This window comes from Capricornis sumatraensis, chromosome 16, assembly GCF_032405125.1.
Source record: "Capricornis sumatraensis isolate serow.1 chromosome 16, serow.2, whole genome shotgun sequence".
Classification (NCBI taxonomy): Eukaryota; Metazoa; Chordata; class Mammalia; order Artiodactyla; family Bovidae; genus Capricornis; species Capricornis sumatraensis.
The window spans coordinates 37,361,029-37,385,574 of NC_091084.1; the positions used below are offsets into that span (position 1 = coordinate 37,361,029).

Below are 24,546 nucleotides of genomic sequence, written 5' to 3' on the forward strand. Positions count from 1 at the left end.
CATATACACACAAATATATATACATACGCTTTTTCACATTCTTTTCCATTATGGTTTATCACAGGATATTGAATATAGCTCCTTATACCATATAGAAGGACCTTGTTGTTTATCAATCCGATACATAATAGTTTGCACCTACTAATCCCAGATTCCCAATCCTTTCTTTTACCCCGATCCGGGAAACTACGTCTATCCTCTGTGTCTATGAGTCTGTTTCTGTTTTGTAAATATGTTCATTTGTGTTGTATTTTAGGTTCTACATATAAGTGATATCATATGGTATTTGTCTTTCTCTTTCTGACTTACTTTGTTAAATATGTTTTATTTTTTGGCCCAGCTGCACAGCTTGTGGGATCTTAGTTTCCTGACCAGGGATTGAACCTGAGCCCTCTGCAGTTAGAGTGTAGAGCCCTAATCACTGGACCTCCAGGGAATTTCCATCAGTCATTGTTTTTTAATTTCTTCAAACATTTCTTTGATGTGGACCATTTTTAAAGTCTTTGTTGAATTTGTTACAATATTGCTTCTTTTTTCTTTTTTAATGTTTTGGGTTTTTGGACACCAGATATATGGGATATTAGCTTCCAGACCAGGGATTGAACCTGCACCCCCTGCATTGCAAGACTAAGTCTTAACCACTGGACTGCCAGGGAATTTCCTTTTTTTTTTTTTTAAAGCTTTCTGCCCCTGTCTCCCTCTGGAACTACAATAATTCACACATTATTTCTTCTGATAGTACCCCATAGATGAAGTGGGCTTTCTTTACTCTTTCTCATTCTTTTTGTTTTTGTTCTCCTCTGAGTGGATAATTTCAAAATTCCTATTTTTTCTTTTTTTCAATTCTTCTAAGAAAATTCCTATTTTCTAGCTTACAGATTCTTTCCTGTATTTGATTCATTCTGCAGTTGATGTTCTCTGTTGAAATTTTTTTTTTAATTTCATTGTATTCTTTTCTTTAGCTATAGAATTTCTTTGTGGTTCTTTCTTTTCTTTTTTTTTAAGTTTCTGGTACAGCATTATAATTCGATTGCTATTACACTATAAAGTGATTACCTTTTAAGTTATTTTTCTTATTTCTATCTGGTTAAACTTCTCATTTTGTTCATGTGTTGTTTTCCTGATTTCACTGAATTGTCCTGCGTTTTCTTGTAGCTCATTAAGTTTCCTAAAAACAGAGATATTTAGAATTATTTATTGGGTAAATTGCATATCTCTGTTTTTGACATTGGTCACTAGAGGATTATTGTGATTTGTTAGTGGTATAATGTTTCACTGATTTTTCATGTTCCTTGAAGTTTTGAGTTGCAGTCTTTGCATTTGAAAGACCATCTCCCTTCTCTAGTTTTTACTAACTGCCCTTTTCAATGGATCCAAATTTGTATTTTTTTGCTCCAGTGGTGTTTTGGAACTTTACACCAAACCTGAACGTCCATGAAGATCCTCTTGTCTGTGGGTGATTTTCTAAGACAGTGTTTTCCATGACTCCTGCACTGTGTCTGAAAGGGGCTACAGTTGGTTCATAGGCCCCTCAAGGGTCCGCAGCTGGGATCAAGATATTATTGACTGAACTATATGTAGGTAAGACTCCTCTTGGGTTCCTTGGCATATGATGCTGGGTCCCACAGCTCCCATAAAAGCACTCCTTTCTGTGGATGGATGCCATATTGTTGTTGAAGGTGGGAGACAAATAATCAGCCATGATGTACCCTATATGTTAATAATTACATATCACATACACAGTTCTGCATTTTGCATTTCACTTAACATCTCAGAGACTATTCTGTACCAGTACAGAGAGATCTATCTCATTCTTTTAAATAGCTGTATAGCATCCTATTTTAGGAGTATGGCATAATTCAACTCACTTAAAAAACTGGGGTGTAATTGACACACAACATTGTATTAGTTCCAGGTGTACAGTATAAGATTCAATATTTGTATATATTGTAGAAGATCACCACAATATATCTAGTTAACATCTGTCACCATACAAACCCATTTTGGGGGGGAGAGACACTTAGGTTGTTTTTGGTCTTTTGTAACTATTGAATACTCTATTCCAGTGAATACGCTATTACACATGTCTTTATGCCCCTGTGTGAGCATTAACGTAGGATAAATTTCTAGTAGTGGAATTGCTAGGGCAAAGATACATGCATTAAAAAAAGATGCATTTAAATTAGAATAGCTGTTGCCAAATTGCCTTCAAAAAGAACCATTTTATAGTCCCACCAACAATAAACAAGAATGTCTTTCTTTACAATGTGCACTTTTGTCAATCTGATACTAAATAATCTTACCTTATTTTAAACCGGCATTTTACCTCTCCTATGAGGTGGTTGAATATTTTTTCATTTGTTTAAAAGTATTTTCTGTGAACTGAGTGTTCATGTTCTTTGCCCATTTAATGCATTCTTTTAAATTAATGTTTAACAACAAAGACACTGCTTTCCCCTTGTGATTTGCTCGAGTCTCCTCAAAGGCAGGAGGCCCTGAGACAGGTGTTCAAGGTCTTCCGCTATCACACAACTCCCTCTCTTTATCTCATATGGGCCTCCGTCCCCAACACTACTGTCTGTTCCCAAGGAAGGATACCTTTATGCTTTCCTCATATCTCATTCCCCTCCCACAATCCCATGTTTGCTCTCCCATCTCTCCTCTCAGCGGCGCTCTCTTCTCAGTCAAATCTGACCAGTCCTTCAGGGTCCAGCTGAATTCCACCTAACTGGGATGCCTTTCTCTCTTTTTCACCACTGTGCGTGGCTTGTGGGATCTTAGTTCCCTGACCAGGGATCAAATTTGAGCCCGCAGCAGTGAAAGCATGGAGTCCTAACCACTGGACCACCAGGGAATTCCCTCTTTTTAAAAAAAATAATTTTTACTAGAGTACAGTTGATTTACAATGTTGTGTTAGCTTCTACTGTATAGCAAAGTGAGTGAGTTACACATATATACATTCTTTTAGATTCTTTTCCCATATAGGTCATTACAGAGTATTGACTAGAGTTCCCTGTGCTATAATGTAGGTTTTCATTGCCTGCTGAGTCACTTCAATTGTGTGCAACCCTTTTCAACCCCATGGACTGTAGCCCTCCAGGCTCCTCTGTGGGATTCTCCAGGCAAAAATACTGGAGTGGGTTGCCATGCTTTCCTCCAAGGGATCTTCCTGACTCAGAGATCTTATGTCTCTTACATCACCTGCATTGGCAGGCAAGTTCTCTACCACTAGCACGACTAAGGTTCTTATTAGTGGGGCTCCTTTCTGAATCTTGCCTACAGTTTCACTTTTAGATGAGTTTCATCCCACCAATTACAGCCTTCCCAGAGCCCATCTTCCTCTCTGTCCACTCTCAGTGTGTAGGGCAGTCAGGATGGAGTGTGTTTCATGCACTCATCCTGCATTTATTGTATACATCAGTCAGGCACTATTCCAGGAACTGGGGATATGGCAGTGAGTGAGACAGAACAAGCACCTGCTCTTATCCAGCTGACATTTTACTGGTGGGTGTGTTCGATCATATACAACAAACAGGCAATAAACAAATAAGAATGTCAACTAAGGGCACAGAAGTAAAGGAATAGACAGTAAGGGGAGGGAAAGGGTCTCCTTTAGACAGGTAAGGGGAGAGAACCCTCATGAGATGAGATGAGAGGAAAGACCTGAACATGAGAAGGCGTCGGCCACAAAAAGCAGCTTCCAGAGCCCCCACTAGAGGCCCTGCCTGGGGGGTGGGTGGGGTCTGTGCTTCTAAAGATGGATGAGAACAAGCATGGCTTTCAGCACCTATCACTTGACAAGAACTGAAGGTAGAGACCCGTAATCTCCGCATCTTCAGGGTTCCGTGTTTGGTGTGTCTGGGGAAGGAAGACCCGTACCTTCCTGCTTCATCTGCCTGTTGCAGACTTGGGAAAATGAAATCATGCCTGACCTGGGATTAGCAGAGCACGTATAGGTGCCAGGGTCCATCTAAGCACTTCACACCCCTGCTATTTGATCTACCGTCCTAAACCATGTGGTATTTACTGCTAACTTTTTACAATGGAAGAAACCGGGGCTCGGAATATGGGAGTAACCTGTTGAGGTTTAGACAAGAAGTACAGTTCCTGGAGAGTTGTGTCGCGGGGGTCCGGTGGGCTTCACTGGGGCATTCAGGGAGTTTGCCTGTCTCGGGAGTTTGCCCGCCTTGCCCCGAAGGTGGCCCCCGCCCTGCTGCGGCCTCAGGGGCCAAGGGGCACGCGGCGGGCTGGGGGCGGGGAAGGCGCGGGGACAAAGGCCGCGCTACCGCGCCGCGGAGGGCGGGTGCGGCGGCGAAGTCCCGCCGCGGTGCCGGGACCTGGCGAGCCCGGGCGCTGGCCGCGCGCCCGCGCCGCTAAGAACCAGCGCCTCAATGGATCGCCCGGGGGCGCAGCCCGAGCCCGCGCAGGCCGAGCCCGCCGGGCCGCCGCCCGCGCTACCCCCGCCCCCGCCCCCTCCTCCTCTCCCCGCGGCGGCTCCGCGCGCGGCGAACATGGCGGCGGCGACGGTCGGGCGGGACACTTTACCTGAGCACTGGTCCTACGGCGTGTGCCGGGACGGCCGCGTCTTCTTCATCAAGTGCGGCGCGGGAACGCCAGGGCGCGGGCCGGGGCGCGGGCGGGCGGGGGCGCGGGCCGGGCGGGCGCCCCCGGAGCGGCGGCGGCGCTAACAGGTGCACCTCTCTCTCCCCGCAGTGATCAGCTCCGCTACACGACCTGGCTGCACCCGCGCACCGGGGAGCCCGTCAACTCCGGCCACATGATCCGCTCAGGTGGGCGCAGGGCGGGAGGAGTGGGGGCACTTGGATGGGGGGCGTGCGCTTGGGTGGCCCAAGTTTGATCGGACTTTTCTCGCATTTCCGCAGACCTGCCCCGTGGCTGGGAGGAGGGCTTCACGGAGGAGGGCGCCAGCTACTTCATCGAGTGAGTGTTGGGGGCCCCGCGCCCGCACCTGTGCCTCGAGGGTCCGATCGGGTTTCCGGAGCGCCCCCGCTCCCTCCCCCCGCGCGGGTCCCGGCGGGTTGGCGCGCACTGAGCCGTACTCGTGTGAGGTTTTTTTTGTGCCTGATACGTGTGGCGGGCTCCAGGGGGGAGGCAGGGTGGAGGCCGTATCTACACAGGGGGATTCCGGAGTAGGGCCCGATGCGGGCGCTGGGGGCTTCAAACTGCGCCCTGGACACCGCGACTGGGCGTGATTCGGAGGCTGTTACGATGGGATGGACACACCCCCTCACTGGGGTCTCCGGCTGCAAGGAACCTGGCGCGCGCCGGGGTTGGGGAGAGCAGAAGTAGAGTTCTGATCCGGGTCCAGCAGCTGGGGGTTCTGGAGGGAGGAAGAGAGACGGACGGTGTCTCGTCTGGGGGAGTTTTATCTTCGGGGGCGCAATCTCTCGTATGGTTGGTGGAGAGTCGGAACCGCACTCCGCACAGCTCCAAAGCAGGGGCCTGCGGGGCAGAGAGAGGGTGGGGAGGGGAACGGTCGGCCAATTACGTTCCTCGAAGACTATGTATGTCTTCAGCTAGTGCTCTACCAGGACTTTCACTCCTGCCTTTGGTAGTCAATCAGCTTTTCTGCAAAAGTTCGGGAGCCCCAGTCGACAGGTCCCTTAGACCTAGGGGAATGAAATCGAGGCCCAGGGAGTTCAGGAGGCCTTCCGACGCTCACTAGTATAGTCTTTACTTTCTGAGTGTGGACCTGGGTTTCAGCGTTTTTTTGCAGCCTCCTGCCTGCTCGCTGGAGATCAGAAACTGCTTTTGATCCTTTGCCCCAGTGCCTGGCACAGAGTAGGTACTCGGTAAATGTTTGCTCACGGAATGAATAAACTAGCCAAAGGATGGACGCGGGTGTATGTTAAGGGACGACTGTGAGTCAGAATTCCTTTCTTCACCAACTGAAACATTGCTAGTCAGTAGTGGAGCAATATATTTGAAACGCGAATGGTCTAAAATATCCCAGAGCCTCCCTCCCCGTTTTTGGGCTCTGGCAGGTGGTTGAAATTCTGTTGGATGAGATTTTTCGTAACGACCAATAGCTCACATTTCTGTTTGAGAGAGAAGCTGGGGAGCTGGCTGGTGTCAACTTGAAAAATAGTCACAACCTAAAAATTGAGAGTTATGGTTTATTCGGTGGAAATTTTTAGATCTTAAGCCTGGGAGGCAGCATGTCAAGTAACCCGGAGAGAACTGCTCAGGAGGTGAGGGGAGGAGCCAGTTTTGCAACAAAGGGCAGGTTGTCTGAACATCAAAAGATTATTGTTAATTGAAGAAAACCATATATCCCAAGTTAAGGAATTTAGTGTCTTCTGTGTGTGGGAAGATACAAGAGTCTGGACTCAATGAAATCATTTTTTTCCTATGCACCTCAGCTAGGATCCTGGTTTTCACATCCTGAGCTTCCTTTCCTCAAGGGCTTATGGTAGGGAGTGGTTGTAGTCTGAGGGCTGCTAGATGGCAGGTATTCTCCTTCCTGAGTTTCCTTAGGGCTGCAGTCGCTGATAACTGTGACGTCCTTGTTTCCTGATATGGCAGGAAATATTCTGTTTCTCACTGGGGCCTCAGATTTCTTGGTCAGTGGGCTTCTCTGGCTCACAACTGCGTTTATTGATGTTATGAGATTTCTCCTGTGTACCATGCATTGTTCTAGGCATTGGACAGGAAAGTGAACGAGGCAGACACAGGTCGGGTACTCAGGGAGTTTGCAATTGAGTAGGGGAGGGGAGGAAGCAGAAAAACAAGTAAAAAGACAAACAAGAGTAATGTCAGATAGTGGTAACTAGCATCCAGAAAATTAAAGTAAGATGATGTGGTAAGTAACTGGGTGGTTTGATTGGAGGTTAGTGTAGGAGGTCTGAATAGGTGACATTCAAGGTATAATTTGAATGACGAGAAAGAGCCATCTTTGTGTTGATGAGCTGGTAAAGCATTTCTAGAAGAGAGAAACTGCCGGTGAAAGGGCTTTAAGGCACAAAAGAGCTTCAAGTTCAAGGAGCAGAAAGGCCAGTGTGGCTGGAAGGAAGTGACGGAAGTGAAGTAGCTCAGTCGTGTCCAACTCTTTGCGACCCCGTGGACTGTAGCCTACCAGGCTCCTCCCTCCATGGGATTCTCCAGGCAAGAATACTGGAGTGGGTTGCCATTTCCTTCTTCAGGGGATCTTCCCAACCTAGGAAGTGTGGCTGGAGTGTGGTGCAGTAAGGGAGAAAGTGGCAGGAGAAGAGGCTGCAGGATCTTAGCTCCCCAACCAGGGGTGGAACCTGGGTCCAGGCAGCCGCTGGACGGCCAGGGAGTTATCTGATTTACATTTTCAGAATGATCGCTCTGACTGCTCTAGTGTGGGCTGTAGGTAGCCAAGTGCAGGGACAGCGGTGGGAGGCTATTGCTGTAGTCCAGGCAGGAGTTAATGAAGGCCTGACTGAGGGTGGTCACTGGAGATGGAGAGAAATAGTCTTGGTGACTGGGTTGCAGTCTGTGAGAGAAAGACAAGGGTCAGGGATCACTCCCAAGGGCTTGGGCACCTGAGTGGATGGTGCTCATGTCCCTGAGATAGGAAGGCTGGGAGCAGGCTTGAGGGGTGGGGGAGAGCATGAGATCTTGTTTTGCCATGTTACATTTTGTTGTGACTCTATCAGTTAGTCACATGTGTGAATCTGGGCCCGGGAGAGAGAGAGGACTGGAGATATATACATTTGGGCATCATAAGGTTATTCAAGGCCTAGATTAGATGGAATCACTCAGAAAAAGAGTTTAGATAAAAGATCACCTAAGCCTTGGGAGAGAGCAGCATTTAGAAATTGGCAAGAGAGAAGGACTGAAAAGGTGGGAGAAAGCCCAGGAGAACGAGGCGTCCCACAAGCCTAAAGGACAAATCCTGAGTGAAATAAGCAGAAAAGAAGACATGGGGTAAGGAAATAGTAAGTATAGGTGAATCTTTCAGGTGGTTTTGATGCAAAGTGGAGTTGAGGAACTGAGAACTGGAGAGGATGTGCATTTGGGGGGTGCACTGTCGTAGAGGGAGATTACAGAGCATGTTTTGTTTAGATGGGAACGATCCAGTAGAGATGGAGAAGTAGATGATGCAAGAAAGAGATGGGACAGTTACTGGAGCAGTGTTTCAGCAATAGTGGGAGGGAAGGCATCCAGGACTTCAGTCTCATTGGTCTCAGACAGGAACCAGGCCTTTCAGCCATTTGCAGAAAGGAAGGGGCTGAGTGCCAGAGCTGATATCAGGAGGTTGATAGGGTCAGTGAGAGGAGAGGTAGGTATTCCTGTCTGATAGGTTCTGTCTTTTCCGTGAGGTATTAGACAAAGTCTTGGGCTGGGGAACTTGAAGAGTGTGTAGGACTCCATAGTCACAGCCTCCCAACCTTCCAGTCTTTTGCTAACTCTTCTCCAGTAACTGGTATCTAGTCCCTGGTGATCATCTTACAGCAAACCCTGACTCCCTACCTGGCTCTCTAACTCCTAGGGCCTTGACTGAGTCCTCCCAGGCCCAGGGGAAAGCAGTATGTGAAAGTGTCCCTGCGCTCAAAGGTGAGTTATGTGGGGAAGCTGAGACCCTATGGCAGCCGATTATATTTCCTACCTCCCCTGACAATTTCTTGAGAGACTTAAGGGCTTGCGAGTTACTGTTCCCCTTTTCCCCGCATAAGAATATTCTTTCAGTCTGCTTTCTTGGATTTGCTATGAGCATTTCTGAGTGGTACCTTTTTATGGATCCTCTTCCAATAGGGCTCAGTTAGAGGGACGAAGCACTTGTGCAGCTGCTAGTGTTTTCCCTACTGGATCCTCAGACTAGAGAGTCATGTGAATTTTTTAGGATGCATCGGTAGATTTGGCAGATGTTTGAATACTTCCCAGAGAAAAATTTCTTGAAGCAGAAAACCGTGAGCTAAGGCAAGTGGATTTTAGTTTGATTTCTGCACTTTTGGTTCATTTTGGGGTTAACTTGGGACAGAAACAAGGACCCTACTCTTGGTTCTCCCGGTTCTAGACTCCATGATGCTGGTATTCCCTAGGAAGACTTCCTGTAATCCAACGCTTCTTTACTTTCTCTTAGCCAGAGACCAAGTTATGATGTAATTGGGATAGTAGTGTCATTAATAGTAATAGCAATGGTAGTAGTAGCAATTATGTAATGCTGCTGCTGCTAAGTCACTTCAGTTGTGTCTGACTCTGTGTGACCCCATAGACGGCAGCCCACCAGGATCCTCCATCCCTGGGATTCTCCAGGCAAGAACACTGGAGTGGGTTGCTGTTTCCTCCTCCAATGCAGGCATGCATGCTAAGTCGCTTCAGTCGTGGCCAACTCTGTGTGACCCTATGGACAGCAGCCCACCAGGCTCCTCTGTCCGCAGGATTCTCTAGGCAAGAATACTAGAGTGGGGTGCCATTTCCTTCTCCAGCAATTATGTAATAGCTTCATCTTTTTGAGTCCTTGAAAAATCCCAGAAACTGTTTTTGTAACTACTATCTGATTTAATTCTCACAACAACTTGATGAAGTAGGAACTGTTACTAGTTCCATTGTACCAACGAGGAATCTTGTATAATCCTGGGTATTCAGGTGGAAAAGGGCAGTTGACGTTCTTCAGGACCGTTTCTCTTTTGAAATGTCGTTTACTTATTTTGGGCTGTGCTGGGTCTTCGCTGGTGCTGCAGAGTGGTCTTTTCTCTGATTTCGGGGACCAGGGACTTTTCTTTGTGGCGGCTTCTTCTGTTGCAGAGCACGGGCTCTAGGGCATGTGGGCTCCGTAGCTGTGGCTTGCAGACTCTAGAGCACATGGTTCCGGTTGCTGCGCGGCATGTGGGATCTTCCTGGACCAGGGATTGAACCTGTGTCTCTTGTATTGGCGGGCAGATTCTTTACCACTGAGCCACCAGGGAAGCCCCATCCAGTACCTTTTCTTATTGATCCTTCTAACAGGCTCTAGAAGCAGCAAATCATGGGTTATCCTGTTTTACGGATGATGAAATTCACGTTCATGAAAGTTCAGTTATTTGGCTAAAGTGTTAGAGCTGGGAGGTCTTCATGGTCACCGTGGTGGTGGTGATGGTGGTGGTGGCTGCTACCCCAGATCACCAGTGAGAGCTCGTGTTGATGCTTGAAGCAGCCGTGTGTCATGTGTCATCACTCTGAGTCAGGCTGCCCAGGGCTCATGTGGCCACACCCTTTCTTTGTTTTACTGGGGACTGAGGTGCCTTGAATGGGCAGCAGCCCTTGGTATCCTGTGCTGACGTGGTGGTGGTGCATGTCTCTGATGAGTAAGAAATGGAAGACATTAATTTTTTTTTTTCCTGCATTATATGGCTATTGGGAATCTTAGTTTCCCAACCAGAGATGGAACCCATGTGCCCGGTAGTGGCAGTGTGGAGTCCTAACCACTGGTCCACCAGGGAATTCCCCATTAACTATTACTTAGTGAAAACAATTTGACAGACACACCCTTTTCAAACATGAAACCCATGAGGGAAAAGTTCTAGAAGAGGCTTTGGGAGCTGGAATACTACAGTGGGCTGGTCTTCAGGGTTTCATGGAACACTATAAGTTAGGTTCTCCCTACAGCAGCCTTTGAGTAGATCTTAAGTTGACAAGCAGGATGAATGGCACAGAGGAGGGGTCCTGGCTCCTCTGAGACTTTCGTGCCCAGCATAGCACTGGGCAGAGTAGGCATTGGTATTTATCGAAGTAGGTCAGGGGTGTAAGGGAACTGGGCAAGTTGAAGGAACAAAGCAGTTGGAAACCACATGTGTCAAGGCTGATGCCTGGACCTCAGGCTTCTTGAATGTTGTTGCTTGCTGTCAAGAACAGCAGTCAGTGCGGGAACCTGGCGTCCTTTAGCTTCTTCGCCTTATAACCTCATGCCATGTGTCTGGGGAGTGAGACGTCTGTTGGTCTTTGGACCAGGCCTCCCATCCTCCCTGGTTACCAGGCTTTCATGTCTGCTATAACTTGGCTTCAGGGTCCTGGTGGGAAACGGATGATTCCACAAGGTCTCTTCTAGCTTGAAGGCCCTCAGTTTTAGCTTTCGAGGCTTCCAGGGCTGTCCTGTGTAGGTGCCATTCTCCTTGTGGGTACCCATTGGATTAAGGCCAGTTTCTCCTCCCAGCCCTTAGGACTGCAGCAGATCCCAGAGCAGGACTGGAAACCTGATTCGCAGTACCCTGTGCAAAATCAGAGTGTTTTAAAAGCCACGCAAAAAAGTGCCATTAACGGTATTAAAGTATAAAGATTCTTTCTTTGCTTCTGCAGGCTTTCCCTCCACTTGTCATGGCATTTCTACTTGCTATTGATATTTAATGTCATTCTAAGTTTAGAAAAATAAAAAATTTAAATTCTTGGTGTAAATCTTGTGGTTCCTCTCTGTATTGTGGAATATAAAGTTTTCAGTGCAAACATTAGGTCTTTGACCTCACAGGCTGAATCGCCACCATCATGCCCCACTCCTAGATACCACAGGGCAAGAGTGCTGGTGCTCAGAGCCCCTGGACAGGAGTGAGGAGCAGCAGTGCTGGGCCCAGCTGTGTGCTCTGAGGTGGCTGGGAGTGGACACGTAAAGAACCCATCGCATGGAGGCAGGGAGTGAACCAAGGCGTGAACCAAGGCTTCAGGCCTCCTGCAGAAGGATTACTCCTCTAGAATAATGCCGAATATCTAGAGTGTGTGATTTTATTCTACACACACAGTCTGAAATTAACGGGAGAGAGGAGGAACTGGGGAGTGCAGGTTGAACCAGGGGTGACAGGACGTCCAGGTGGGGACCCCAGTCGGCTATAGGCACTAGGTATAGAAGCCTGTGAGTACAGGATGACCCAGGAAACTGCCCTCTTGAAGGTTAATTAAGCCATCAGCCAAGGAGAGTCTTCCAGGGCACCCCTAGGAAGAAATCTGTCCTGTCTGCCACGTATTCCTCCCCAGACAAATGTTGAACTTCATGGTGGTGAAATTTGTCTTGTACCATGCCAGCCTATTCATTCAGGTATTTGTCATCTTTCTCATTGAGGTATTGCTGGGAACAGCAGTCCCAGCAATTCTTTATTTCAAACCAGAAAACAGCAGTTCCACAAAGAATGACTGGGAAATTAGCAGCTTACATCTATTTAGAAGGGAAATTCTGAAACCTCTTGTTGTTGAAGGTTAAGAAAAGGTTCTCCCAGCTTGCAAGCCTTGGCGTAATCCCACACTTTATGTTTCATTTCCTGGTTGCTTTATCAAGGGTGAAAACTGGCGCATAGATTGAAATGTTAGGTTCTGTGTGAAAGGAACAAGAGCGTTGTTGTGTAGAGAGCTGGGGAAGGATTAAGAGCCGTGATTTGTGCCACAGTCTCAGAACCAACCCAGAAAAGATCTGGCAAAACCTCTTTAAGACAAATGGTGGCAAGTGGCTTTTTAAGGCTCTTATTTTCAGAGAAAGGACGGGTGGATGATTTATGGTGCAGTGTGTGTGTGAAGAGGGTGGGTGTAGATCTCATTCTCTTGATATTTATGGGAGTAAATTTTGGGCTTCCTAAATGGAGGACTTTGGGAAAAGGAGCTTATTTAAGAAAGCAGTTCATGATGTGAACTGTTTGGTGATTTAGTGAGGTGCTTACTCTGGTTTTCTGTGTCTTCAGAAAAGAGCATGGGTTTGAGTCTTTTTGCTCCATGTAAAAGAACAACATCTCTCCGAACTGGCAAGGTGTCTTAAGTAAATATTGGCAGAGGAAAAAACATGAGAAAATATGGTTTTGTTTGTTTGTTGTTTTTAAATGAGTATCAAAACATTTACTTCCAAAACACTGAGAAGTGTTTTGGGTTAATGATTTATTGCTTATGGAGTGCTTCATGAATATTATCAGGTTGGAGGCTCACAATTATGGCATTTTTAAGTGCAGAGATGTCAGCTCAGAGGGATACAGTGAGTTCCTAAAGTCAAGTGCTGTATTAACTCAGCCTTTTCAGGGTTCTTAGAAGCTGGTGGGCATATTGTCTCAGCCCAGGGCCTCTCAGACCTTCAACCACAGCTCTAATGTCAGAAGCGTGCCTGCTAAGTTGCTTCAATCGTGTTTGACTCTTTGTGACTCTATGGACCAGCTCGTCAGGCTCCTCTGTCCATGGGATTCTCCAGGCAAGAATACTGGAGTGGGTTGCCATTTCTTCTTCCAAGAGATCTTCCTGACCCAGGGACCGAATATCTCTCATGTCTCCTGCATTGGCAGGCAGGCTCTTTACCACTGGTGCCACCTAGGAAGCCCAATGGCAGAAGGGTGAAGGCCACCTCTCTTAGGAGACCGGGTGATGGATAACATCCTCCAAATGACTCTGTCCAGAAACTCAAATAGACTTGATCCTCAATTTAAGTTATTAAAACAATCCCCTCCCTCGTCTTCCATTGAGATCAGCTCTTTGTCAGGATGCATCGTGTTTGGTGTATGGCTTTGTGTTTTCCTAAACATGAACTTGTTCCTGCCGGCCTCCATAAAGACATCAGCAGCTTTTGGAACTTCAGGTCCTCTTTTGGCTGGACTGAGTTGTGCCAGGACACCTTCCTCTCTTGAATCCGGTCTCCTCACAGTCACTGGGATGCTGGCCTGGCATCAGGGTCGGTTTTTCCTTTTATTTATTTATTTTTAACTGAAGGATATTTGTTTTACAGTATTGCATTGGTTTATACCAAGCATCAAACTTTTCTTGAAGCAGAGCACAGGTGGGCAACTTTATCGTGCAGAAAAATGCGTGGTGGTTGGTTGTTAGGTGGTGGTAGCCTGTGTAAGGAGGCAGTGACTTAGTGCGTGGGCTCTGGAATCTGAGTCGTCAGATTCCAGGTCCTCCATGTACAGCTCCCTAACCCTGGCAGGTTACTATTCCCCATAAGCCTTATTTCCTTACCGGTAAAATGGGGATAAATGTGAGAAGTATGTGAAGTAATTGATAAAAGGGGTTTAGCAACTGCCTGACTCGTAGTAAGTGCCAATAGATGTGAGCTTCTCTTCCAGGTTTCCACTCAGCTATCAGGTGAGGTAGAGACATGTGTGATTTCTGAGTTCTAATCATATTCAGCTGCTGCTGCCGGAGTCTGTTGCCCTTGAACTGGGATTGCCTGGCTTGGAAACCAATGATAGGACTCAGCTCAGGAATTGGTTTAGACTAATAAAAACTGTATAACCATCATGGTTACTAAAAAGATGTGCTTGCTTTGGCAGCACATATACCAAAATTAAAATGATACAGAGAAGGTTAGCATGGCCCCTGCAGAAGGATGACACACAAATTTGTGAAGTGTTCCATTCATGAAGCAAATTTCTTTTAAAAATTACTTGCTTACAATAAAATACAACTTGAAAGTAAGGAAAAAAAGATGTCCTTAAAGTATTTGCTTTAACGTGTTTGACAAAAAAACTCAAAAATATCCATCTGTGTATTCAGGGGAGTAGAATGCACTATTGAGAGCAGATGGGGCAAAATGTTAACAGCGGGTAAGTCAGGGTGAGGGGTATATGGACATTCTTTGTACTAGACTTGCAAATTTTCAGTAGGTTTGAGATTTTTCCGAATAAAAAGTTAATTAAAAAAAACACTACATAACCTTGTCCAACAACAGCTATGCTGTCCCGAGGCCACGGGTACCTCGTCCAGGCTGTAGGGACCCGGGGACCAAGAGCCCTGGGTAATGAGGTGTGAAGACGGCTCCTGGTTTGTCTCCCTCCTGGGCATTTAGAGGGCTGCACAGATGTCCGATCCTTAATCTGGGCGGCCGCCTGGTTATCAGCTCTGACTGCTGAAGGACAGACATTGACTGGTGCTGCCTGGGCCACAGATGTCGACAGTAATCATCTCAATGGTGCTTGATTGTTGAAAACACATTCCTTTTAGAAGCAGGTATTTTTATTATTTTATTGTCCTCATTTTACAGATCAGACAAGCATCTGAGGCACATGGTGGGAAAAGGGTTAAAAGATCTTTTCAAAGCCAGAGCGTTGGTGGGGGAGCTGGGACTTGAACCAGGGTCCTTTTGGCTACGAATATGTGTACTGTTTCTACCGAGGTTCGAGGTGTCTTCTGGCTCCCATCACCTCTCCCTCTGTCCCAAATTCTCTCTTTTCAGTCTGTGCCCCAAAACTCGTCCCCTGTACCTTTGCTTCCTTGAGGACCCTGAGGCAGAAGTCTCCTGAGGCAGAAGTCTCCTTGGGCCTCACTTGGAAAGTCCCCTGCAGGATACAAGAGTGATGGGCCGGGTAGATCGTTCCCAGGCAGGGCAGTGGGTTGGGTCCCTGGTCCTCTGGGGGAGTAGGTCCCCTGACCTCCCTGCAGATGTCAGCTGATCGCAGCTTAGGGGCTGATGAGCCTCTTAAGCCTGCTTAGAGCCCGGCTGTCTCTTTCAGCTTCTGCCAGAAGAGCATTTCCAACGTCACAGCCAGGGTTCTCAGGGTTTTTCAGGGGCTTTTCCTGCCAAGGCAGAGCCCTCAGCCTTGTGAGGTCTGACAGCTGGAAGTTAGATACAGGCTCTTCCAGGGGCTGCTGGCTGCCTCCTGTGCTTCCCTGAAACACTGCAGTGCGGGATGGGGATGGGGAGAAGGTGGGAAGGTGGGCAGCGTGCTAGGGGTATGGAGCGGGCAGAGATCCCATCTCAGCCCTATGCCTGGGCCCCTGGTTGCATGGCTCCTGTGTTCTCACCCCTTGGATGAAATAAAAAATGAGACTCTCCTTCCCCGGAGGCGTGGAAGCAGAGCAATGTTGTATGTTAATGTAGTAACCTCTGCAATAAGCCTGTCCTCTCCAAACCAAGTTCAGAGCATGTCCACAGAGAGCACCTTCCTGGGGGAGCATTTAACCAGAGGCTGGCTGGCTTTTGACCCAGGATTCATCTAGACTCTGATGAACGTCCACTGTACGCCAGTCTCCACACTGGGTGATGTGGAGAGAGATGGAGGTCCCTGTCTCCGCCCTCCAGCACCGCCCAGTCCAAGAGAGGAGAGGGACACTGGGTAGTTTCAGTGTGGGTGACGAGGCTGGCGGCCTGCGAAGGAGCCCTCGGGAGCGTCAGAGGGTGAGTGGGAAGGCCAGACCACTGTGGAGCAGAGCAGAGGGCAGCCTGAGGCTGGAGAGGCCCATGGAGGGAAGGCGAAGGGGCTGGGGCTGAGGGTGTGTGTGTGCCTGTCTGCGCCCCTAGGAGGCTGGCACTGAGGTTAGTAGGAACTGGACCTGGATACCACCTTTCACCAGTAGCTGGGCTTTAGGAGAGTGACATAATTGGGGGTTTTGCCTTGGGATTACCCCAACTTCTGTATCCGAGGGGTGGTGCTGTGGGGGAGTTACAGAACGCAAATTCTGGGGTCCGAGTGCCTGGTTTGTAGTCTTGGCGCTACTGCCCGCTTGAGCAGGTCACCTAAAGCTCTCTGTGTCTTCAGATGTCTTTTCATCTGTAAAATGGGGAAGATGCCTGTCCTGCTGTCTTAAACGGTGTCTGGCAGATCGTGAATGCAGGAATGCTAGCGTTCCTGCTCCTGCCATAAAGGGAGCCTCCTCCTATGGTATAAATGCTGCACAATCAGCAGATAGATCTTGTCCCCTTGGGGAAAATCTCCTGAGATCAGGCTAACAGGAGGGAGAATTGTGCTTTCTTATCTGTAAAAGAAAGGGCACTAAATGGCTGTTGCTAAATATCAAGAAATAATTCCTCGAAGCTCTGTGTGGCTCTGTCCAACCTGAGAGAAGATGAACAGGTTTCTTGTTTGACACATTTTCCAAATGGACAGTTTTGATTTCCTCCCCATTCACCACCACCGCCACGGAGAGGGCTCCCAGGTGTTGGCATTAGTGTTTGCACTGCCTGGTTGGGCATCTAAACTCTTTGTTTCAGAAGCGGTAACCCTGGTATCTGTATTAGAGCACTTGATGAGGGAGCAGGGAGGGTCAACCCGAAGTAGAAGCTGAGGCATAACTTCTAGGGAGTAGACTGGGAATCCGCGTCATTATAAGCTCTGTGGGTGCTTATAGACCCTGGAAATGAAAACATCTCAGAGCTTCAGCTTCCCCATCTGTGCAATGATGGGAGCACTCCATTCCTTCCGAGTGTTACTTGCGAATGAAACGTGTTGGCCTAGCTGAGCCTCCTAGCGTGCTGTTTGGCACATAATGGGCCTGTAGGCCTTGTGAGCCTTTTCATTTAGAGAGGACATCCATCAGGATTCATTCGATGGAGCTGTGAGAAAGGCCTAGAGCCAGTCAGTGGATACAGCTCTCCATAATGCCCAGCCTGTGACCCTGCTTAGATCCTGGAGGGCCAGGCTCCCTGGGGCCTCTGGTTTCCTCTGTGGAGTTTGGGAGTTCTCTCTCCTCTCCACTGCTCGGATGATGCTGCTGGTGGCTGTTGGCAGCATTGGCGGGGTGGCTGGTCTTTTGGGGTGACCATTGAGTGGGGACTGTGTCTACCTGGTGGACAGGCTAACCATTCTACATCTCAGAACCCTACAATCACTCAGAGATCCTCCTGAGGGAGGAGGAGAGGGGCAGAGTGGCGGATGGGTGGTTGTGAGTGATTGACATTGACAGCCAGAGCAGGCAAGCAGGCTGCAGTTAAGCTGAGAAATGAGGATGCTTCCTCTGTGTGGGAGAAGAAATGTGTCCCGGCAGACAGTTGTTTTGATGAGTCCTAGAGGAGTCTGGCGTTACAGTCTTTCCTGAGCTGGTCCTGGGGAAGATGGGACGGGGGCAGGACTGTGACTCAGCACCGTGAATGGCTCACCAACTCCCCCGGGACAGTGTCAGGCACTGAGTCAGTGTTCAACCAAATCAGAGTGGCTTTGTAGACTTGACGTTTGGCTTGACCCTCTCGACGCTGGCAGGCACACAAGGAGAGAGGGTTGATTGGAATTAGGGGTAAATTGGGGTTGTAAACTGAAGGGGTGAGGAGGGATGCAAAGTCAGGGTCCCAGGGAGGGCAAATGATTCCCTCCCCTGCCCATGAAAGCATTTGGAAAGGTTTCTTTTCTCAACACATTCTAACCTGGGGAGTTTTAAAAAATAGACACATGAATGCTGTGAAGCTAAATATCTGTAATCACTGTGCCCATTAATCCTTTTCTAAACAGAATTGGCGGTACCTGAAATTACATCCGCTTGCTGAGGCTTTGAATAATTATGTTTCTTTTTTAGCGCTGGTGTGTAGGTGGGAGCTGGGGAGAGCTCCATTGGCCTCTGCTTCAACTCTCTCCAGCCCTCTTCACCTGAAAATGCATGCATGTGTTGGTGGGTTTGGCACTATATGGTTTCTAAAACTCTGGCTTGGGGGGATAGTAATTCTTTGGGGGAGGACTTTGGGGGAGGGCTTCCTAGTCTCTGAACAGGTAGATATTTAAATTAAAACCCAAAGCACACTCTTTCTATTTCAAAAACCCCATGTATTTTGAAATGAGGAGCACAGTGATTTCAGATGCAATACTTGTGTCGTGCAGTGTTCTTGCTGGGCTTTTTGAAGCTGCTCCTTGGGGCAGGGAAGACCTGGTTGATGCAGGATTGCCTCCTTGAATTCATGGAAAGGTTTGAGAATTTTTTTCTTTCAGGCCTTTGTTGGATTTTCCTTGGTTTGGGGGTACAGTAAGCTGAATGCTGGGGCAGGAGGACTGTCACGCTGAGAAGCCAGCTGCTTTTGTTGAGTTCTTATTTACTTTTTGTTTTATAAATGTTTATCTAGTGCACACTGCGTGTGCTGGATGGTATCACCGACTCCATGGACATGGGTTTGAGCAAACTCTGGGAGATGGTGAAGGACAGGGAAGCCTGGCGTGCTGCAGTCCATGGGGTCGCGAAGAGTCGGACACGATTGAGCCAACTGAATGGCAATGTGCACTGCTCTAGGGACTTAACAGACGTGAGCTCATAGTCCTCGTACCAGCCCTATGAGGCAGGTCCTATTTCTATCCTCATTTTATAGACAAGGCGGGTTTCAGCACGCACAGCACGGGTGTTAGGTGGCAGGGGTGGGATCAGCCCCAGCTGTCCTTCGCTGGGGTCCTCACCATCCTTTTGTATCTGTTTGGCTTGTCTCCACTATGCTCCACGGTGGGTTGGGTCTGGGAGAGGAAACAGATCCTTTAAACCAAAAGCCTTTGCTTCGGACTTGCCTTCTTTTAGGGATGGACACTTCCCTCCCCTAGTCCCACCCAAAGTGGAAAGAAGATTTTGAAAGTCAACTCCTCTTCATTGTGAAAAGGTTTGTCCTTTGGAGGAGAGTGAAAACCTCACATCTAGTTCTTTCCCGTAGCCTGTGGGTTATTGCTTGGGTCCCTGTCCTGGGACATTCCTGGTGGGAGGAAATGGAGACAGCCTGTGGACTGAAGCAGGGAGAAGGTGACTGGCTTTCCTTTTTCCATAGTTGCCTCAGGGTTTCATGAGGGAGGTGGTGATGGAAGCCCAGGCCACCTTGGGGAGCGAGCAGAAATGTCCTTGACTCTTCCCAGTTGGTAAAGAGTCTTCCTGCAGTGCAGGAGACCCCGGTTCGATTCTTGGGTCAGGAAGATCCGCTGGAGAAGGGAAAGGCTCCCCACTCCAGTATTCTGGCCTGGAGAATTCCACAGACTATATAGTCCATGGGGTTACAAAGAGTCGGACACAGCTGAGTGACTTTCACTTCACTTCAGAAGCAGAGGGGCAGGGGAATCTGTGTGGGTTCTGACCGATCCACAACCCGCCAGTGCTTGTGTGATGGCCTGGTAATTGGGCTATTTCCTGCAGACTGATACTGCACCCCACCCCTACCCCTCCGACCTTTTCTGGAGCTGGCTGTGGCCCAGGCCCATTCCCCTCCTGGTCCTGGTTGTATCTGCCTGGGGAGCAAGTGGGGTCGGCGGAGGGACCCCCTCCCTGAGTGTCGAGTGCTTCCATCTGGGCTCAGCTCTCACACACGGTTCAGCTGTTCCCCTCCAGACTTCAGATAGGGTAGCCCTGGGGTTGTGGGTGACCATCCAGGCAGCGCGGCTTTGTGGCCCCATCATTTTATTTAACCTCTAAATAAAATGGTGCGATGCTGGCATCTGCCTCCTGGGAGTTTTGCACTGGTCACTTGAGAATAATACATGTTATTACTCAGTCCCCAGCACACGGTATATTTCGGTAAATTTTAACAAGTATTTCCAAAGAATTTGTCTTTTTTTCTGTAATGGCTGTGCTGGTCCAAGTGCATGAGCGATTCCTTGACTTACATCCTGCAAGGACTCTTGTCCTCTGATCCACACAGAGGGCACCTGTGGATACTGCCTGGCTCAGATTCTCAGTCATGGGCATTTTCTAATAGAGGGCATTGAAGGTGCATTTTGCCCAAACAGTTAAAAATGGCCAACTCTACTTGCTGATTTTAACCATTTGTTGTTGTTTAGTTGCTAAATTGTGTCTGACTCTTTTGCAATCCCATGAACCTGTCAGGCTCCTCTGACCATGGGATTTCTCAGGCAAGAATACTGGAGCAGGTTGCTATTTCCTTCTCCAGGGGATCTTCCTGACCCAGGGATTGAACCCATGTCTCTTGCTTGGCAGGCAGATGATTCTTTACCACTGAGCTACCTGGGAAAGCTACACCCTAATTATGACTTTGGCTTATGGATTTAGGCAGTTTGGATATAGTTGCAGCAGAGATTGTTTCTGACCAGACTGTGGCTTGCTTCCCCTGGGGAAAGGGAAAAATAGCTCCAGTGATAATGAAGAAATGGAGAGGGGAGGCAAGATTCAGTTTAGCATTTCTGTGTCTATTTGTGCTGTGTGCCTGGCACCATACTGTTTGTATTCTGGGGGCTATCAGGGAGCTCAGGGAGCTGGCAAAGTAAGATGTCCACACAGATTCAGGCTATAGGATGGTCAGGTGGTGTGTGAGGAAGTGTCAGCTGAGTGGTGTGGGAACGGCATGGAGAGGAGCATCCAGGGGAAAGCAGTTCAGTGGTGGACATGTCAGGGAAGGCTGAGGAATCTTATTTGCTGGATTGAGTGAGGACTGGAGGAGGAGCGGGTGCCTCCAGCAGGGGAGCCAGCTTCCATTGTTCAAGGAGATCCTTTCATTTAGCAGACCTTTACTGAGCTCTCAGTGTGCCAAGCCCTGGCCTGGAGGCTGGGGGTATCAACATGGGTAAAGCAGAAAAGAGAAAACAGCCTTGAGAGGCAGAAAGGCCCAGTGATTGGGAGCATGGTCCAGCACAAGACTGCCTGGATTTGAACCCAGCCCTCCGATTTACTAGCTTGTGGATCCTGAGCAAATTATCTAATATGGAGCCTCAGTTTCTTCCTCTGTAAAATGGGGATACTAGTAATTGTGGTGGGGATTAAATGAATTAAGATTAGTCAGAATAGTCTTGAATGTATGAAGTACTCTGGAGTGTTGGCTATTATTATCACTAGAATATGGGCTCCATTTGGGTAGGCATTTTGTCTGTTGTGCCCACTAGCTGTATCACTGGCTCTCAGCAGGTATCTGGTATACCGGAAGATCGTAGGCATTAGTTGAGGAACCAGAGCGCCACTGGTGTCCTCAGGGAGCCTGAAAGCCTGTTCTCTGGTGGGGACACATGTGTCAACACCTGGAGGAGAGTCTGCAAGTGACTGGGTAAGGGAAGCATGTGGACTGGAGAGGCACAGAGAGGGGTGGCCAGGGGAGGCTTGCTGCGGGAAAGGGGGAGCCTGAGCTGGACCTTGAAGAACAAGCAGGGAATTTCTAGGTGATAACAGAGTTTGGATGTTCAGAGAAGAGAAAACAGTGTGGGCAGAGCTAGCTAAGAGCATGACATGTTCAAGGACATCAAGAGAGGAAGGAGGCGGCTTTGAGGAGTTGGGGCTTCATCCTGAGGGTGGCATATCTGGGCTTAAGAAGGGGTGCAAGGCCTCCCCCCCACCCCCATGGTTGTGGGGGAGGAAGGTGGGATATCCTGGGTGTGCTGGTCATTCTCCCAGACTCCAGCTCAGGAGTCCAAAGAGGTGAGGCTGGAGGAAGCATGTGGAAGCCTGTGAGACATCCCAGCCATCACCTGGCAGATGAGGGCTTGGGCTATAGAGGAGGAGAGGCTGGGAAACCCACACCACTGCCTGGCAGCACTCCTGCCTTAAAATAGAAGGAGATGGAGATAAAGAGTGAGAGGTGGTGTGAGTGTCCAAGGGGTGACCTAGTTAAAACCCGAGCCCCTGGAAGTGCAAGAACCACTCTCACCTTCATTCACACGCCAGGGCCTTCCAAGGGGCAGCTGCCAAGGGTGGCCTTACCATCCTTATCTTGTCCCTCCTCAGCCCTGGCCTTGTGCAGTCCTGTCGCTGGGGACCTCGGCCCCACCCCTCTGACAGAGGAAGTTTGTGTCCAGGCCCGTGTGCTGCTGGTTGAGGGTATGGGAACTGAGAGTAAGAGAAATATGGGAGTGAAACATGGGTGAATGGATTCAGGTTAATGAAACCTGTGCATTTAGTAACTCCAAGTGAAGAAGACTTGGAGGAAAAACTCTTTACATTTAGGCTTTTGTTGCCCACAGTGTATCATAATTCCTCATAGACTCAATTATCTGACAGACAGTAACACCCTTAGACTCCCTGGTTCCTCTTCCCCCCAGCTTCCTAAATCCCGCCCAGAGATAGCAGAAAAGAGGAAAAAATGGAGAAGGCTTTTACTCTTCTTTGCCTCTTTCGTCGGTCCATCCTGATTTCTCTGAGGCCTTCAGGACTTATTTCCGTGCCTAGTAATTTATGTGCTGAAAGTCCTTGCATAGGACTTTTAAACTTTAACAGAGACTGTGGGTGTGATGGAAATTGTGTGGAGGTGCTGTTTGCAGGAATGTGAGCTGAAACCATCTCTCCGTGGCCCCGGGCGGTGTTTTTTGGGTCTGCGATCCTGAGTCGAGAGGGCACCCCAGGACGACCACTTGCTCAGCACCTACTGTGTGCTCACTGGCCCCTCACCCAAACAGCCCTGGGAGGCTGGCATCGTCCACAGGGAGAACCTTCAGCGCTGAGAGAGCGTGAACCTCTGCAGGTGACCCAGGGTGCTGACTCTTTCTGGTGAACTGGAGCCTGAGGCCACATTTAAAATTGCTGGGAAAGCTGAGCCTGTAGGAGTGCCTCACAGCTGGTTGACAGCCATTGAGGTGCTTTTCTGTGATCAACACTTTTTATGGATTATTTGCTTTGATCCTCACAGTAGCCCTAAATGATGTCATTTTCCTCCATTTTATAGATGAGAACACAGAGGACCAGGGAGGCTCTAAGTCCAAGGTTATACAGCTGGAATGGCTGGTGTGTTATGATTCTAAGCCAGCTTTTGCAGAGCATGGTACCTATAATTCACTGAAACCTCACAAGAATGACCCCCACCCGCCCCTGACAGGGTAGTGTATTATGATTCTCATTTATGCATGTGGAACTAAGATCCAGAGGTAAATAATTTACCCAGAGTCACATAGCGGAGGTGGGGTGGGGTTGAGGGGTGGTGGTAGGAGCTGGTCTTGGACCTAGACCCCAAGTGCCTCACTGGGCTTCCTTGACTTCTCCTTCCACCTTGAAAAGCCAGGAGCAGTTTGCATTTGAGTCACCCAGCCCTTCAGAGGCTGGGGCTGGAATGGGGTGCAGTCTGAAGGGAGGTGGGAGTAGTGGTGAGTCCTGCCGGGAGAGGCCCCTCCTGGCCAGGACAGTGTCCCCAGCTCCCGCGGCACTCACACAGGGTCACGCGGCTTCCTGCCTGAAGCCCTGCACTGAGGTACTTCCCATTCTTGTTGCCCAGGCTGGGGCTCAGTAGACCAAATTCAGTTTGTCTTTTGGTCTTCCCAGTACAAGCAGCTGGTAAAACCCAGGACTACTTGGCAATATACACACGTTTCCAGGGAACTTTTAAAAATGGAATGGCTCTACTTTGAAATATTTCAAGAATCAGACCATTCCCAGGCCTCTTACCATCCTGGTTCTCACCACTGTTGTCTGTTGCCTGGACTGTCGCGTTGCCCTCCAGCCGGTCCCCGTGTCTCTCTCCCTCTCCTCTGCTACAGTGTGCTGTGCTCAGTTGCTCAGTTGTATCTGCGACCCCATAGTCTAGCCTGCCAGGCTCCTCTGTCTATGGAGTTCTCCAGGCAAGAACACTGGAGTGGGGTGCCATTTCTTAGCCAGAGAGTGTTCTTCAGTGGAAGCTGGATCAGCTGAAACCACCTAAGGGCTCCCATCTCACGCAGGGACTCCAGAGCCCTCACAGTAGGAGGCCCTGTGCCGCCTGCTGCTCACCCCCACGTCACCTCACTTCCTTCTCCCTGATGCTGTGCTCCAGCCTTGCTGTTCCTTAAACATGAGAGCACAGCCAGCCACAGGGCCTTCACACTCACTGTTCCCTCTTTCAGGAATGTTTTCCTTCATATATCCCCATGGCCTACTGCTCCCGAATTGTCTTCAGGTCTTGCCAGGTGTCACCCTTCATGGTGGCTTTTCTTGAGTCCTCTCCTCCAGCATAATCTATTTCCTTAACCCTACTTTAATTAAAAAAAAAAAAAAGAATTCTCAACATGATACGGATATATTACAATTTTAATCTGTTGTCTCCCACTAGAATTTAAC

General features: G+C 48.6%; 1 protein-coding gene and 1 non-coding gene across 3 annotated transcripts in view; both read left to right on the plus strand.

Annotated features, from left to right (window-relative positions):
* The first annotated feature begins 4,511 nt into the window (after positions 1-4,511).
* PLEKHA7 (pleckstrin homology domain containing A7) overlaps positions 4,512-24,546 on the plus strand; it is a 218,241-nt gene continuing 198,206 nt past the window's right edge. For both annotated transcript variants that reach the window (XM_068988675.1, XM_068988676.1), the window contains exons 1-3: positions 4,512-4,597; positions 4,714-4,790; positions 4,884-4,941. In XM_068988675.1, the coding sequence (XP_068844776.1) occupies positions 4,512-4,597; positions 4,714-4,790; positions 4,884-4,941 (221 nt within the window). The remainder of the gene's footprint in view (positions 4,598-4,713; positions 4,791-4,883; positions 4,942-24,546) is intronic.
* Positions 14,177-14,283, plus strand: LOC138093327 (U6 spliceosomal RNA). Its single transcript, XR_011146060.1, has one exon. It is a non-coding gene; the product is annotated as a U6 spliceosomal RNA (small nuclear RNA).